Genomic DNA, 15,167 nt, shown 5'->3' with positions numbered 1-15,167 from the left:
AAACATGCTTAAAATCATCCCCTGTAATCTCCATGTCTTGTTAAAATAAACTTCATCCCATGACTTTTAACTTGCCCCTTTAAAAAGATGCCTCAATTCTTGAAAAGTGGCATATTTTTAAAAGATCAACTAGTAAATATTTGTCATTTTAAAAGTTAATTTTATGTCCAACTTCATTGCAGAAAGAAGAAAAAGAAGAAGATTGACCCAGTAAGTCTAGAGATACTTGTATATTACAAATGTATGAAATGTTACAGAGTTCGAGTTTGAATAATAAAGTGTACATACATTTAGTCAATTTAAGTTATGTTATGTGGTATTCTATTAGGATGTCTTGATCTACTGGTGATCTCCATTAAAGTCTTCCACTGTTGTCTGTCTTTTGCACATCTGGGCCACTTTGCTCCTGCTCTCTCTTTGATATCATCTCTCCATCCAAAGTCTTCCAGCTGGCCATTGTCCATTTCTCCATCATCAGTGAAGTCTTCCAGCATGTCGTTTTCCATTTCTTGCCATTCAGTGGATCTGATTTTCCATCTATTATCAGACAATTTTGCAATATAACCTGCCCATCTCCATTTCAGATATCATCAGTCTTATAATGTCATTGACCTGCAATCTTTATCTTGTTGCTTGGAGTGATATTCTGTCTTCTTTATCCACGCAACCCCTTTGGCCCTCATCTAACTCTTCTCCTGCAGACATATACACAAGTTTTCATAAAATTTTGCACAGATATTCAGTAGTTCATCTCAGTCATATGTTATCGCTCCTGATGGATTTCTCACAATTGTTATATTTAACTTCTGCCCATGTCTATACTCTTTAGCTCTTCTTCCATTTTCAAGACTTGTCTAGTGTTTCTATTATGTTTTCTCTTTATGTTTTTCCTGGCTCTTGCTCTTCTTTACTCCTTCACAGTTTTATTCAGTACAGCATCTTCAGTCTTTTCTGCTGATATTTTGGTTTCCTTTTGCCATATTTTCTTCCTCTTTTCTTTGAGCAGTCTATTTCTATTATCTTCTCCCCCCCCCCCCCCTTGTTCTTATTATTGTCTTGAGATGCTGCTTCCATTTTCTGTATTACCTCTTTAAGTATTGTTACTAAATTTTCAGTTTGTTACTTCATTTTTTCAACCAGTTCAGTACTTGAAGTCTTCTTGATTTCTTTCAATGAGTTTTTAGGTTTGTCCTAGAGGTTTCTCCTTTTTGTATTCTTTTCAGCTGCATCAGTCTTTTATCCAATTTTATTTGGGTTCTAACCATTCAATGATCACTTCCAATGCTCACCCTTGTCAGTATATGAATTTCCATGTTCTCTACCATGTGTTTTTGAGAGGCTTCTTCTTCTTCTTCTTCTTAGCCTTCTTCTTAGCCTTAGCCTTCTTCTTAGCCTTCTTCTTAGCCTTAGCCTTCTTCTTAGCCTTCTTCTTCTTCTTCTTCTTCTTAGCCTTGTGTTGGTGCATATGCTGTGTGTCATTTTGATATTGATGTTTCCCTGGATTTTAAAGTCTGCATGATATTATTCCATCTGAGTGTGTGTGTGTCAAACCCTTCAACATTAAACTTGAGTGAATCATGGGAGCCAGTCCTTTTGCCTTTGGGTTTTGTTCTGTCTTACCTTATTCATACAGCCATATTGCCCCTAGTCTTTCCATTAAATCTCTACACCTCGATCTCTGTTTCACTTATTTTGATAATGTGTCTATTTAATGGTCTCTATTTCTTCCTCTACTCATTTCATGTCATCTTTTAAATGGATTGTTCTTGCATTGTAAGTACATTATGTGGAGCTTAGTAATGCTTCCTCTAACTCTCTCAGCTGTACAGTTCCCGTTTGGATTTTGGCCGCAAAGCATCATAGAGAGATCCTTTCTCCGAGTTTGTGGTCCTACTTTTCTTTTACTCTTTATGTCCTTGAGTGGTATGGTCTGTCTTTCTCAGCATCATCATTTTTTCTTTGCCGAGTTTTTGGCCTGCTTCCAACTTGTTGGCCAGACAGGTCGTTGGAGTGGTTTTCATTAGAGGTATCCTTCATTCTGTCCAGATTCATCATCAGTGTATATGTATATGTAGAGAAAGGTCTGTACATGTTAGCTTACATGTATGTTTGAGTTCCCTGATAACAGATACAGGGGGATATTTTGTAAACCTGGCATAGGGAATCCTGGTAAATTTAGGAAATCCTGGTAAACTTAGGGAATCATGGTAAAGTTTGGAAATCCTGGTAAAATAAGGGATCCTTGTAGAATAAGGGAACCATGGTAAAGTTAGGGAATTGTGGTAAAATTAGGGAATCATGGTGATATGACTAAGGAATTCCTAGTAGATTTTATTTAATGACCATCCTGTACAAAAATGGCTTGGTGTTTATAAACTGGAACAAAATGTAAAAGTAGGGTTACAAATTGAATAATGTGAATGAATGTCATGACCAAGATATTCAAAAGTTTGCTATATGTTATTTCAACTTTCATTCTGTTACATTCTCACTTTCTTTATGCTTTTATTAATTTCACAGAAACGTCTTCACCAGATAGAGCGTTTTCTGAGAGACAAACCAAGAGAACTAACAAGGTAAAAACTGATCAAAAACAAAGCAATTTTCTTGGATGACAAATACTTGATGTTTCTTGAAAAGTTGTAACTCTGTACAAGATAAAGTTCAGAACAAAAGCTGTGGTATTATATGCCTGTGATGCATAAGTGCTGGTGTGATGTACTCGGAGTGTGTGCACAAACAAATATGTGATGTGGCTTGGACTCGTATCAGTGAGATGAACCCTGCAAAATATTCAGAGTATAGAGTTTCATATTGTGGTCAGAAAAAGTAAATTAAATTCACATATTAAGAAATGAGGACAGTTTTTGAAATTAATAACTTAAGGAAAGTTTCTGAATACAAAATGTAAAAATTCGCTTCATGAAAAGAGTTGTGTATCTTTGTAATAAACCCAGTAAAATACAAAAAAGGGGGGAAAAAGATGAGCTTAGGATTGAAAATTTTTGGGAAGTTTTGATATTGTCAGTACTCATTTGAGGAAGTGCTTTCCCTAATCTTTGGAAATCTTCAAGTAACATAAAATTATTATTACATTATTGTAGTTTCATATATTGATCAATCATATTCACAAATCATGCTATTTTTTTTTTTTACAGGAGTGAATCTTTACCCAAGGTAACCTTACCATTGGAGGTAGAGCTAAGAGTCCCAAAGTAAGTATATCAATAGTCTATTTTCCATGCCTCACAATATCAAATGTAAATCTTGCATATTAGAATCAGGTACTATACAAATAGTCAAAGTACACAATGCTTAATGGGACAGAGTCTGTAAGATTTTGGTTCTTGGAGTTACATTTATTTCATTTTAAAATATCCTTATTCTACCTACTACATGTACATGTATACTAAAATATCAAAATATTTTGACTTTTATATCTAGTGACTGTTAGAGCTCTTACTTGTGTCCATACAAGATATAAAGATAACATCATGATATTTTAGGATACTAAAGAAATTGAAAAACATCACAATTTTGGTTACAAAACCTCTTGTTCATCATGATATACACTAACTCTTACTTTGGATCAAATTAGGGTTGACACAGTATGATAGATGTAGTTTAGTCCAATAAAGGTCTCAAACTCATGGATTGTCAGTGGTTGAGCAGTTAGCTTGTATGCCTCTCACCTCTGTAGTCTGGGTTCGAAGCCAGCAAGTGTCAGCTGGGTTTGATTGTAAGAAGGGTGATGCGCTCATTTTGACCCTGCTTAACAACACAGGTTTTTTCCCCGGGTCCTCTGGTTTCCTCCTGCTTCTTTAACACTATGGCACCAGGGTGCTGCTAAGTGGCAACCATTCAACAAATTTCTGAATTTATTTGGACAAATAAAGATCATTAATATTATTAACTGATGGACTAAAAGGATCACACAGAAAATGGCTTGAGTGCGTCATCATTCATATCAAAAGTTTTCATTCTTACAATTACATATCTTATATTACATTATTACACAGACGTATTAGGTATGCAAGAAGACCAAGTGTGTCAAAACTTGATTTTGAGAAGTTTGCCGAAAACAACAACATTGAGTAAGTATTTCATACATAGCCTTGTTTTTATTAAATAATTCATGTATATTGACAAATATGTAAAAACCATAGATAATGGAGAGACTCCAGTGTCTATGGTAACGCACAGATCATCACAAAGAGGATTTTTATGCTAACTGTGTGAAACAACTGCAACTGAAAGCAATCTTCAAACTTTGCATCATGTCATGTACTTTCACAGATAAATAAAACACACAAGGTCAACACATTTTGACTTGCGTTTACATCAAGTAAATTTGAAAGCTACCATTGCGTTACATGTAAACACTTACTGTCACAAACAGACGAAACACACAGATCTTAACAAGGCTTCTGTATATACATGTATACATCAAAATAAAAGGTACCATTAATACATACCATATACTTAGTACTCACCAGTGCACAATAAACTGTCAGTACAAAGATAATTACTTTTTTAACACAAAGTGATACTAAATCTGTCTTTTTTTTTGTCCATACAGAGAAGGAGTTGATGTACGTGAATGGGTACGTGAAATCTGGGATACCTGGTTTGATGAAGTATTTCCACCTTCTAGAATGCAAGAAAGTAGTACATCACCTGTTAGTGATGGTGGTTATATACAATCACCAACACCTTCCAAGAAGTGAGTAAAACTTGAAACTAACCAAATAGATCGACATTATCGAATCTCTTCACATTTTTGTCTATTTTGTTTTGATGTCGAGTAGTGACAGCATGTCTTAGATATCAGAGATTTGGGTTGGGAATTTCAAATTCAGGCCAGGTTTCAGAGTCTCAAGCATTTGTGTTGAAATGAAAACAAGACAGTGAAGACAATAGCATTTGTTTTATACAATTACAGTCTGCTTACCAATTGGATTTAGAGATTTTAGTGGGGAATTTTAAATTCAGCACAGATTTCTGTGCGTACAGAGTCTCAAGTCTTTGTTAGGAAAATGAAAACAACACAGTGAACATGATAGTGTATACTGTTAGTGTTTTAGTCTATACTGACAAGACGTTTGTTTGGTGATTGATTTCAGGAGAGCTTCCATTACTAGTTCAGTAATGTCAGAACAGGTTGATGTTATCAATCCATTACCAGAGATGGAAGATGAGGAAGGTATCACAGAGGTAACACATTCACTCTCATAGTAGTAGTTAAATTCTATCATCATGTTCAGATCATAAGTATTCTACATTTATCTTAAACTTTGGGTACAGTGTAAGCATCAAAACATAATACATATCATTGACAACTATTTCCTATATTCTGCTATAAGGTAATTTACTTTGCTCTTTTAACTGATGGGAGTCATTTGATAGTAGTAGAATATTTGATGTCTACATGACCAGTATAAGTTTCCAAAAAAGGTGTATACATGGTACAGTGAAAAACCTCAACAAATAACTGCAGTAACTGTAGAAGAGTCAGTAACAGATGAAAATACATTGTGTATGTGATTCTTTTTATTCATTCATTCATTTCTTTATGTATGAGTATGTGTATATTTGTCATTGACTGACTGACTGGCAGAATGCTAGCATATATATGTATGTGTAATGTACCTGTGCATACGTCTGTGTGTGAAGTAATTGTGAATACTTTACCTAACTTTCATATTCTTACCTACAGGACTATCAGGAGGAGATTGAGAGATTGTCAGAAGCTATAGACTTGGCTGGAGATAAACCATCACCTTTTGACCTCTGTAGAAGAGGTGCCCTCTATCGGAAGGTATGACCAGTAAAACGAAGTTTACATTAGAATCTTACTTTATCAAACTACTCTGTCTTTTTAATGACATTCCACTGTCTATGATGCTGTGTTTGAGTACAAGATGCCACTAAATTATTTGTTACTTTGGTACTTCTGAATAGTTCCATATATGACTGACTTTCACAGACATGAAACAAACTGTAGTTGATAAAACATCATGTAACTCTACATCTGAGGCACATACTATTAGTTTTATATCAGTGTACGTCATACTTGATATTGTGATAAGGAGAAGACTTTACGGCACCTACAAAGACAGTTAAATTAACCACTACTGATAAAATGACATTCTGATTAGCAGTATCTGCAGACAACTGTTGCAAAGGTTGTATGTTCATGTATACGTCCACATTCACATTCAAACCAGGTCACAGTGTTTGGAATGAAGTAATAAATACATGTTTTGATGTGGTCTTTGTAGGTTGGAATCTTGAAGGGTGCATGGGATGATTTAGACCAAGCCATACTGATAGAACCTCAGTTATTGGATGCATACTGGCATAGACATTTACTATTCTTGTTGAAGAATAAACCAAAGAAGGCACTAGATGATTTAAATGTTGTATTGAAATTAAACAGAAACCATGCAGGTGCCTACAGATCAAGGTAAAAAAACGCAGTTCAAAGAAATTTAGTGTCAATAATATATGGCTGTAAAATTTATCAAAATGGTAGCATCTGTTTTGTATTTCAGAAAAAGGTATGTGTAAATGTTGATTTTGGAAGTAATATCATGGTATCGTTCAGTTGTTGAAAATCAAATTTAGTGCAAACATTTCAAGCTGTAGCTCATCACTATTGTAAAGTCTATACCAGCATTGGAATTAGGAGAACCGAACAACCAGTATTATAGCACAGATCGAACACACTACACACGTCGGCCGCACCAACAAAACATGCGCTCACAAGCATAAAAGTTATACAACCGGTAGGTGGAGAATGATCATGATGATGTATTATAGTACTAAAGTGTTTGTTGATTCCAAATGATTGCAATATTAAAGCTTTAGGGTTTGTCTGCTTTGACAAATAAGTAAATTGTATTTAATATATACTCAAACTTTTAAACAAAAAAACATGAAGTATGAGAAGAAAAAAAAAACTTATTCAAAAAATATAACACATGATAACAGTGTATCAGCTTAAAGCATATAGTGATGGTATATTTATTCCCCCCCCCCCCCCCCTCTTTTATTTTTTACAGAGCTGAGATCTTCAGTGGTCAAGGTGAAATTACCATGGCAATAGTCAACTATACACAAGCCATCAAATTGGAACCTGATGACTATGAAGCCTACTATGCTAGAGCTGAAATGTATGAAAAGGTAGGTATGACCATATTACCTCTACAAGGGTGTTATAGTTAGTTTTACTACAATCTTATACTATCTTACTTAGAGCTGAATGTATGAAAAGATGAGTGTGATAATAAGTATTGACTAAACAAAATGTTACCATTACCTCAATTAGTACAAGTGTGTCATTATTGTTTAATTATTCTCAACTGTCAATTCAATCGTGATGAATACTTCTGTTGTTCAATGAATGTACAATGAGATGATAGAAGGGGAGACAAGATTGAATGAGATGTGAGAAGATAGCCTATAGCACAGTGTAAATGGTATAGATTTATACACAGCTTTAAGAGTAGACGGAATAATTCACTGTTATTGGTGTTCCTGCTAACCATTGGTTTGTAATGAGTAATGAAAGGAGTGTATACAATGACAAATCTCAGTATGGACAAATAAGAAAGTGAAGAATAAACACAGAATAATCACCTGTCCTATACCTTTTCTCTGCATCTACTAGCAGAACAAACATATTATGAATATATATAACATTGGTTTCTGTTTTTTTTTCTGTGCTCTTTTCAGAGAGGTGAGATTCTTCTAGCATTAGAAGACTACAGAGAGGCAACCAAACTAATGCCAAGTAAGACAGAAGCCATCTATAAACATGGTCTCTACCAGTTCAACAACAGGTATACTATAAATCTCTCATTTCAAGAATTTTCCTTTCTTTTCACACGTGTAGTTTAGCAGGTTCAGCATAGTAAAATCAATAAAAAGTGCGATTCCATTCACCGAACTTGATCACACTGTTCTTCACTTCATAGTTTGTTAAACAGTATGGTTAGCATTCTGTCATGATAGAATACACAAATCAGTGTTGTAAAATCAACAAATGCTAATATCATTTACCTGTCAGTCACATACATGTAGTACCGTCAGTAGGCAAATAAAATCAGCTTTGTATGTTGTCTACTTTTCATATATTATGTCATCCATCATATATTATACCATACACAAGCCAAATTATTGTCTTTGAACTGAAAATATGGATTACTTAGCCTGCTCGTTCTACATCACAACAACCTGTACCTACGTCACAGTTTCTGCTGTGCTCGAAATACAAGTCAAAACATTTCAAATGCATTTTTTTTTATTTTCATAAATTTAGCTTGAGGAGGTAATAATTATATTATTCCCCAATATTTTTCTTCAGTCAGCCAGAAAATCCTTACGACATAAGAGTGTTTCTCTACTTGTCTAACGACTCAAAGTGACAAGGTTCCTTAGGTCACTTGTGTTTTACGTGACTGGGTGAATAAAAATAGTGTGAAATGATATCCAAATATACTTCATATTTGCTCTTTTTATTGAAGTTAAATATGTACAAGAATTCAACTCATGGTAATGCATTTTCTGTCATACCAGAGAATCAAACTGGAACAAGAAGGTTGACTGTTTACACACACATCTAGTGTAAAATATGGAGTCATGATTTTCACAAAGAAAGTGCAAACAAAAACAAATATATGTACATTTGCTGTACAGGTATGTTCATGTGACAGGATAATAAAGAGAAACATACTTGCCAATTTGTAAATCCTTCCTTGTTGTGATATTCTGTGATTGTTGTACTTACCTACCAGGAACTGGACTGCAGCTATCAAGGACTTCAGTGAGATGTTGATCCAAGAACCAAACAACGCCCTCGCTAGGACCTACCGTGGTAGAGCCTATGCTAAACAAGGTCACTATACTAACGCTATAGAGGATTTATCATTGGCTATACACCTTGATCCATTCAATGCTGTTGCCTTCTACCATAGAGGTTGTCTCTTACGCAGGTATATATTCTGTTTATTCATATTTGAAGCAAAGATACTGTATGTGCATAGTCATCTACATTATGAAAAAAAAGCAATGAAAGACAATCACAGACAGACAGACAGACAGACAGACAGACAGATAGACAGACAGACAGACACATGCACAGATGTACACTACAGACAGTAACACTAAAAGTACAGGTAGGATATGAGAGAGCTAGAGACAGATCAACGTACATGAATAATACATGCATGCATGCATGCATACATACCTATCTACACACACACACACACACACACACACACACACACACACACATGCATGGACATAGACATAGACATACAGACACTCACATTCACACATACATACATACATACATACATACATACATATATACTTACGTATGCATGTATGTACGTATTAAGTACATACATACAAAATGTATAGCAACAGACATATAGCATAGCAAGATTATTCTTAAATGCTTTGAATACCATAATGTCAGTGCCAAGAAAATAATCAACACATATTCTTTTTCAAATAACAGAGTACATCCTAAGAAGGCATTGCAGGATTTGAGCGTATCCATTGTAATTGATGACAGTCAGGATAATGTACTTGCCTACCTTCATAGAGGTATTCTGTATATGGATATGGAAAGGTGAGATATACATGTAGTATGAAAAGTTGGCAAATCTTTGTTGTCTGTAAAGTTTGAACAAGCCATATACCTTGACTTTACAACCTATCTTTATTCTCCTGTAAATGTTATGATTGTACAGCTTTCTTTTTTTCTTTGATAGCTTCAATATTTTAGCCATGCTTTGACTAAATAACACTGTGTGTATTTTACCGGTATAATGCCAGATCGAACCCAGGTCAATTTTCTATTTCTTTTTCTGGTGCAAAAACTTTGGAATGACATCCCTGTCAACATAAAGTGTATTAATTCTTTATATCGTTTCAAAGAAATCTTCAAGCAACATCTACTGTCACAGTATAACTGATCAACTGTATATTTGTAATTTTAATAATGTGTACATAATACATGATATATTTTGAGTTATATTGAGTACCTTGCTGTGAATTTCTGTATATAAATATGTGAATGGACAGGCCCAGACTAGCTGTAAGCTATTTCCTGACTCCCCATTTACACACTGTTAATATTTTATATTTATATGGGTAAATAAATGGATTATATGTTATTTGTATGGCATATTCATTTCTCTTAGTCATTATGTACAGTCATAATGATATAAATATCTGTTTCACTACATATTGAAAATTTGATTAGAAACTAACCTGTGTTTTTTAAATTTTATCATCTTGTATTTAGATTTGATGATGCAATAGCTGACTTTGAAGAAGTGATACAACTTGATAGAAGTATTGCCTGTCCTCATCTCAATCTGGGACTCATCTACATGATGCAGAAGGAAAACCATTTCAAGTAAGTGCCATATTTGCGTATCTAACTATGCCATATGTATACATTAGAAGCAGTCAGTTAACAGTCACTTAGCAGTCACTTGGCAGTTTGGAAAGTATTTCGTTCTGCTGAGAAATTATCAGGAATTAGGAAGTGCACATTGCAAGTAATACAGAACTATCCTTTCCTGTAGTTGGCTAAAGCCTCTAGCTTAGGATCTTTGCTGGGTTCATCTTGACATTGTCCTCTCACTTAGGAAAACAAATTCTATATTTTTTAATTTAATGAAGTATTGGCAAGAAAATGGGTGTAAATTTTTATAACATTTCAAAGGGAAATGTCACTCCATGAAATGACGATATTTTGATAAACTTTGGGTCCTGGAGGGTCATTTCATAATTTCATATCACATACATTTTGTGTGATTGCCTTTGTGTGATGACTCCTAAGTGCTTATTACATTTAGATAAAAAGCAATGAATATTCAGTGTACATCTAATGAATATGTATATGTCTGCTATTAAAGTCTCATGATGCAGCAATGGACTATTGTGAAAACATTAGATGGGAAATAGAGTTTTGATTTGGTATTTGTCAGTAATTGTAATTTTTGTTTAGGATCAGAAATTGAAGATGAGAAACACTTTCTTTTTGATTGCTGTCTGTATAATTCTTTAAGAGATACCTTATTTAGTAGAGTGTGTGCTTTATACCCAGATTTCAGTGCTTTTCAAATTATCGATAAGATTGAACTATTGATGATCAAAACACCTGACCTGTTGGCAAACTTTATCTTTGATGCTTATAATAAGAGAAAGGAGAAAATGTATAATTTGTAAGATATACTCCTCACACTTGAAAAAAAAATGTTTCTTTCTTTATGTATTTATTTATTTATTTTGCAAAAATTGGATTTGTGTCTTATAAGCCCAAGGGGCTGGATGTGGCAAGTGTTATGAACAACTGTGCCAGATCATATAAACAAATGTATACTTTAAGTCCACATAGGACACGTTAATAAATAAAATACAACAACAACAACATGTCAGTGCTCAACAGTTATGTCTTTTGAAATCATGAAATAACTCTCCAGAACCCAAAGTTTATGAAAATACCTTTATTTCCTGGAGTGGTGTTCCCCTTTAAATCTACTTGGTTTGTCATTTTTTTACATAACAGTAATGTATAATTTTTCAATTACAGAGCCATCACATGTTTTAGTAATGCCATCAAAGTGGATGCTACATATTGGAGGGCGCTAGTCTGTAGAGCTGAAGCCCACCACAAACTACATGATGTAAGTCACACAATTGCATAATTAAGCTCAAATATCTTTCTTTATTCAGCCAAGGAAAATAATATGTAGGTTGGGGAGGGGGTGAGGGAGGTTGTGTGTGTCCAACTTGTAGTGACAAATGCCATGTTAGTATAAATTCCAGCTGAAGAAAGAAAGGTGTATTGCTGTTTGATATGTATTACTCGGTTTTCACGTTGTATAATTACATGTAATACTTTCCTTGGGCTGATACAAATATGAGTGACATACAGGGTCTTGTCATCATGATCTGAAGACTTGAATGTGCAATATTTGATTCCATTCAGCTGGGAGAAATATGAGTAACTTAAAGGGCCTTTTGAGTATGAAGTTATTAAATCAGACCCTCACTAGGAAACTTGAAATTTAGAAGAAAGAAATATTCTTGCATGAAAAAAGAAACAAAACACTTAACTACACCTTTGTCTGTTGTCACTACATCTGTAGTAATAAGATGTGACTTTGATGAGTTTGAGTATCTGTTGTTATATTTGTAGTTGAAGAATGCTTTACTGGACTACACCAGAGCCATACATCTCCGTCCAGATCTACAACATCTCTATATGCATCGGGTAAGTTGTCTTTTACTTTCACCAAGATGGTACTTTAAGGCGAACGCCACTCCAGGTAATAAAGGTATTTTCATAAACTAGAGGTTCTAGAAAATCATTTCATGATTTCACATCACATAAATTTCACGGGATTACCAGTAAATTTACCAAATTGAAAAATTTACCAAATTGAAACTCTGTTTCACCTCATTGATCTAGCAATGTTCCACCGGGACTTAGCAGATGTGCATATGTATTAGATGAACAATGAATATTCATGAATCATAAGGGCTTCAGATAATACCAGGAGCAGTACTTTGAGCACAGTATAGAAAAGCATGATATGAAAATTTATGGTATTTTTATGATTATATATTCAAATTCATCATATGAACATCTAATCATAGAAATTTGTATGACTGTGTAAATATGATCAATTGATTTACCATTATATGTTCCTTGCCTACAGGGTAAAATACTGTTAGAGATGAAGAATTTAGAGCTGGCTAGTTTCTGTGTCAGGTAATTTTATTACTCAACTCAAAGATATATTTTACATGTGAGGTTGTTGAAATGTTATTGGTTTACGTATAATCTTGTGCAAAAAGTATTTGATGTCAGTGGACTTTATTTAACTGACTTTTATTACAAATTATCACGTTGAAAGGCTTCTAATACCATATAGTCAAAATTGATCATCAACATTCAAACAAAAACAACATAAATTTGAAAGTGAAAGATGAAATCCAGAGATACATTACTTCAACAATTGTGAAATTTTGAAAATACTTATTAGGTATTACCAGATGCAGATGTCACACTCAGATACTAACTGTATCATTTATAGGCTACAGAAAACTTATAAAGACATTTTGTATTTATCTTGTTTTCTGCTGTAATAACTACAAACACAGTTTGAGGTAATCAACTAGTGTTGCCCCCCAGTAGGCTTCTTTAAGAAATATAATTCAAATTTATCATAATTGTAAAAATGATTTCTTTTATTTTTGCAGACATGCGGCTGAGTTGAGTGAAGGACTTGGAGTATCACCTACACAGCAGGCAGCAGTCTTCTCATTTCTACAGGAGTACTCTAAAGCTACTGACGCCTTGGCTGCTGCATCTAGAGTCAGACCTACTGTGCCTACGTTTGTACTGCTGGGAAAAACACAAATCAAGGACAAGAAACTAGAGGATGCCACCGAAAGTCTGGAAAAGGCGTTAGAATTAATGGTATGTACCAGTACAACTTAACATGTATTGTGCAGTTCAGTGTATAGAATGAATTTATGTAGTTGGTTTTACGATAGTTGTTATAAAACACTTATAAAGAAGTGGGTGGCTAGTTTTGCAGGTTTATGAACACAATGACAAGAATAGAAATGAACACAAAATGACACTGGTAGAAATGAACTTGGCCAAGAAAGTTTATTAGCATGAAAAAACAACCTGTAATTAGATGAATGTATACTGACAGTCAAAGAACACTTTCCGCTATGGAAACTAAATGTTTAATTTGATTGTCAATCGGTACTATTTACAACATATACAGTTCTGAGGTCACCAGCGTCACTTTCAAACTTGGATCTAGAGTGAATCATTAATGATGACAATGTTGCCATGACTACCATGGTGGATTGTCAACTGTAACATACCTTTTACTTTATTAAAACTACATATTGTTTTTTTTATCTCTTTATTGCCTTGTGTATAAAGAATACATTCTCTCTTCAGGTTTTGATTTGAAAAATAGTAAATATGTTTTACTATGTGGCACACATACATATACACACATATGCACACATGATACACACACACACATGCACACACACATGTGCCCACACAAATGCTCATACATACACATACACAAGCATCACATGCACACACAAATTGCACATACACACACACAATCACACACAGGTGTGAGAACTATGTTGTCTCCTTGTAGCTTTCTATTTACATGGAAACTGAGGACACTATAAAGGCAACATTGTTTTCAGACGTGTATCCTTTGTACCTTGCCTAGTTGGATGTCAAAGGTCATGCAAGTGATCATGTGGCATTTGTTTGTTGTAATTTGTTTACTTGTTTTACAGGCGCGAAGCATGCCAACAGTCCCGAAAAACAGGTTTCTAAAGGTCATTGAACCTTCCATCAGTGTAGTCTAGAGGTCATCGCACTATAATTGACTGTATTCATTGACTACATTCATCAGCTGCACTCTCTTTCCTTTCACAGCCTGCAGTATTTGTCCATCAAATGCCAATCGTGCTTTCTGTGGCAAACTGTCGCAGTGTCAAAATATTGATATTTTGAATAAAAGGGGCACAAGCTGAGTTTATGTGTTATTTGGGGGTAATTTTGCTGCATATCTAAGGGTGAAACATGGTACTCAAACCTGGTATACAGGTATATTACATATTACGATTACGTAAAATGTTGAGGCAGCCCTTTTATGAAATTAATTGTGCAAAAATTGAAACAATTCCAGACGATGAATTAAATGCCATTAAAGATATATGTTTACAATTATACTAATCTAAGAATACATGTAGTTTGATCAAGGTTTTTATGAAGTATTTCACCCACGTATAAAAAACTTTATACCAATACATGTAAGCTCCGCTTGTGCCACTTCAAAATTTTCATAAAAATCAGTTTCTATCAACTGTCTCACACACAACATTTCTTACATTATACGATCCATGTACTTTTCCCTTTCATATGAATGACACTTTCCTGACGTCAATATTATCTTTGCCAGTAAAATACATGAATTCCTTGTAGTTGAGTGCTATATGTCAGTTTCCAGCAACTGTCTCACACACAACATTTCCTACATCATACATGTACTTTTCCCTTTCAAATAAATGACATTTTCCTGACATCA

General features: G+C 34.3%; 1 protein-coding gene across 1 annotated transcript in view; it reads left to right on the top strand.

Annotated features, from left to right (window-relative positions):
* The window catches only part of LOC144438458 (uncharacterized), a 59,883-nt gene that overhangs the window by 17,975 nt on the left and 26,741 nt on the right, over positions 1 to 15,167 (top strand). Inside the window, exons 23-39 of the mRNA XM_078127487.1 lie at positions 183 to 210; positions 2,521 to 2,576; positions 3,159 to 3,215; positions 4,020 to 4,094; positions 4,580 to 4,723; positions 5,124 to 5,214; positions 5,717 to 5,818; positions 6,282 to 6,466; positions 7,065 to 7,189; positions 7,742 to 7,844; positions 8,799 to 8,996; positions 9,527 to 9,640; positions 10,319 to 10,432; positions 11,615 to 11,708; positions 12,224 to 12,298; positions 12,747 to 12,799; positions 13,291 to 13,510. Coding sequence (XP_077983613.1) covers positions 183 to 210; positions 2,521 to 2,576; positions 3,159 to 3,215; positions 4,020 to 4,094; positions 4,580 to 4,723; positions 5,124 to 5,214; positions 5,717 to 5,818; positions 6,282 to 6,466; positions 7,065 to 7,189; positions 7,742 to 7,844; positions 8,799 to 8,996; positions 9,527 to 9,640; positions 10,319 to 10,432; positions 11,615 to 11,708; positions 12,224 to 12,298; positions 12,747 to 12,799; positions 13,291 to 13,510 — 1,834 coding nt within the window. The remainder of the gene's footprint in view (positions 1 to 182; positions 211 to 2,520; positions 2,577 to 3,158; positions 3,216 to 4,019; positions 4,095 to 4,579; positions 4,724 to 5,123; positions 5,215 to 5,716; positions 5,819 to 6,281; positions 6,467 to 7,064; positions 7,190 to 7,741; positions 7,845 to 8,798; positions 8,997 to 9,526; positions 9,641 to 10,318; positions 10,433 to 11,614; positions 11,709 to 12,223; positions 12,299 to 12,746; positions 12,800 to 13,290; positions 13,511 to 15,167) is intronic.

This window comes from Glandiceps talaboti, chromosome 8 (genome assembly GCF_964340395.1).
Source record: "Glandiceps talaboti chromosome 8, keGlaTala1.1, whole genome shotgun sequence".
Lineage (NCBI taxonomy): Eukaryota > Metazoa > Hemichordata > Enteropneusta > Spengelidae > Glandiceps > Glandiceps talaboti.
This window is presented reverse-complemented; position numbering and strand designations above follow the sequence as displayed.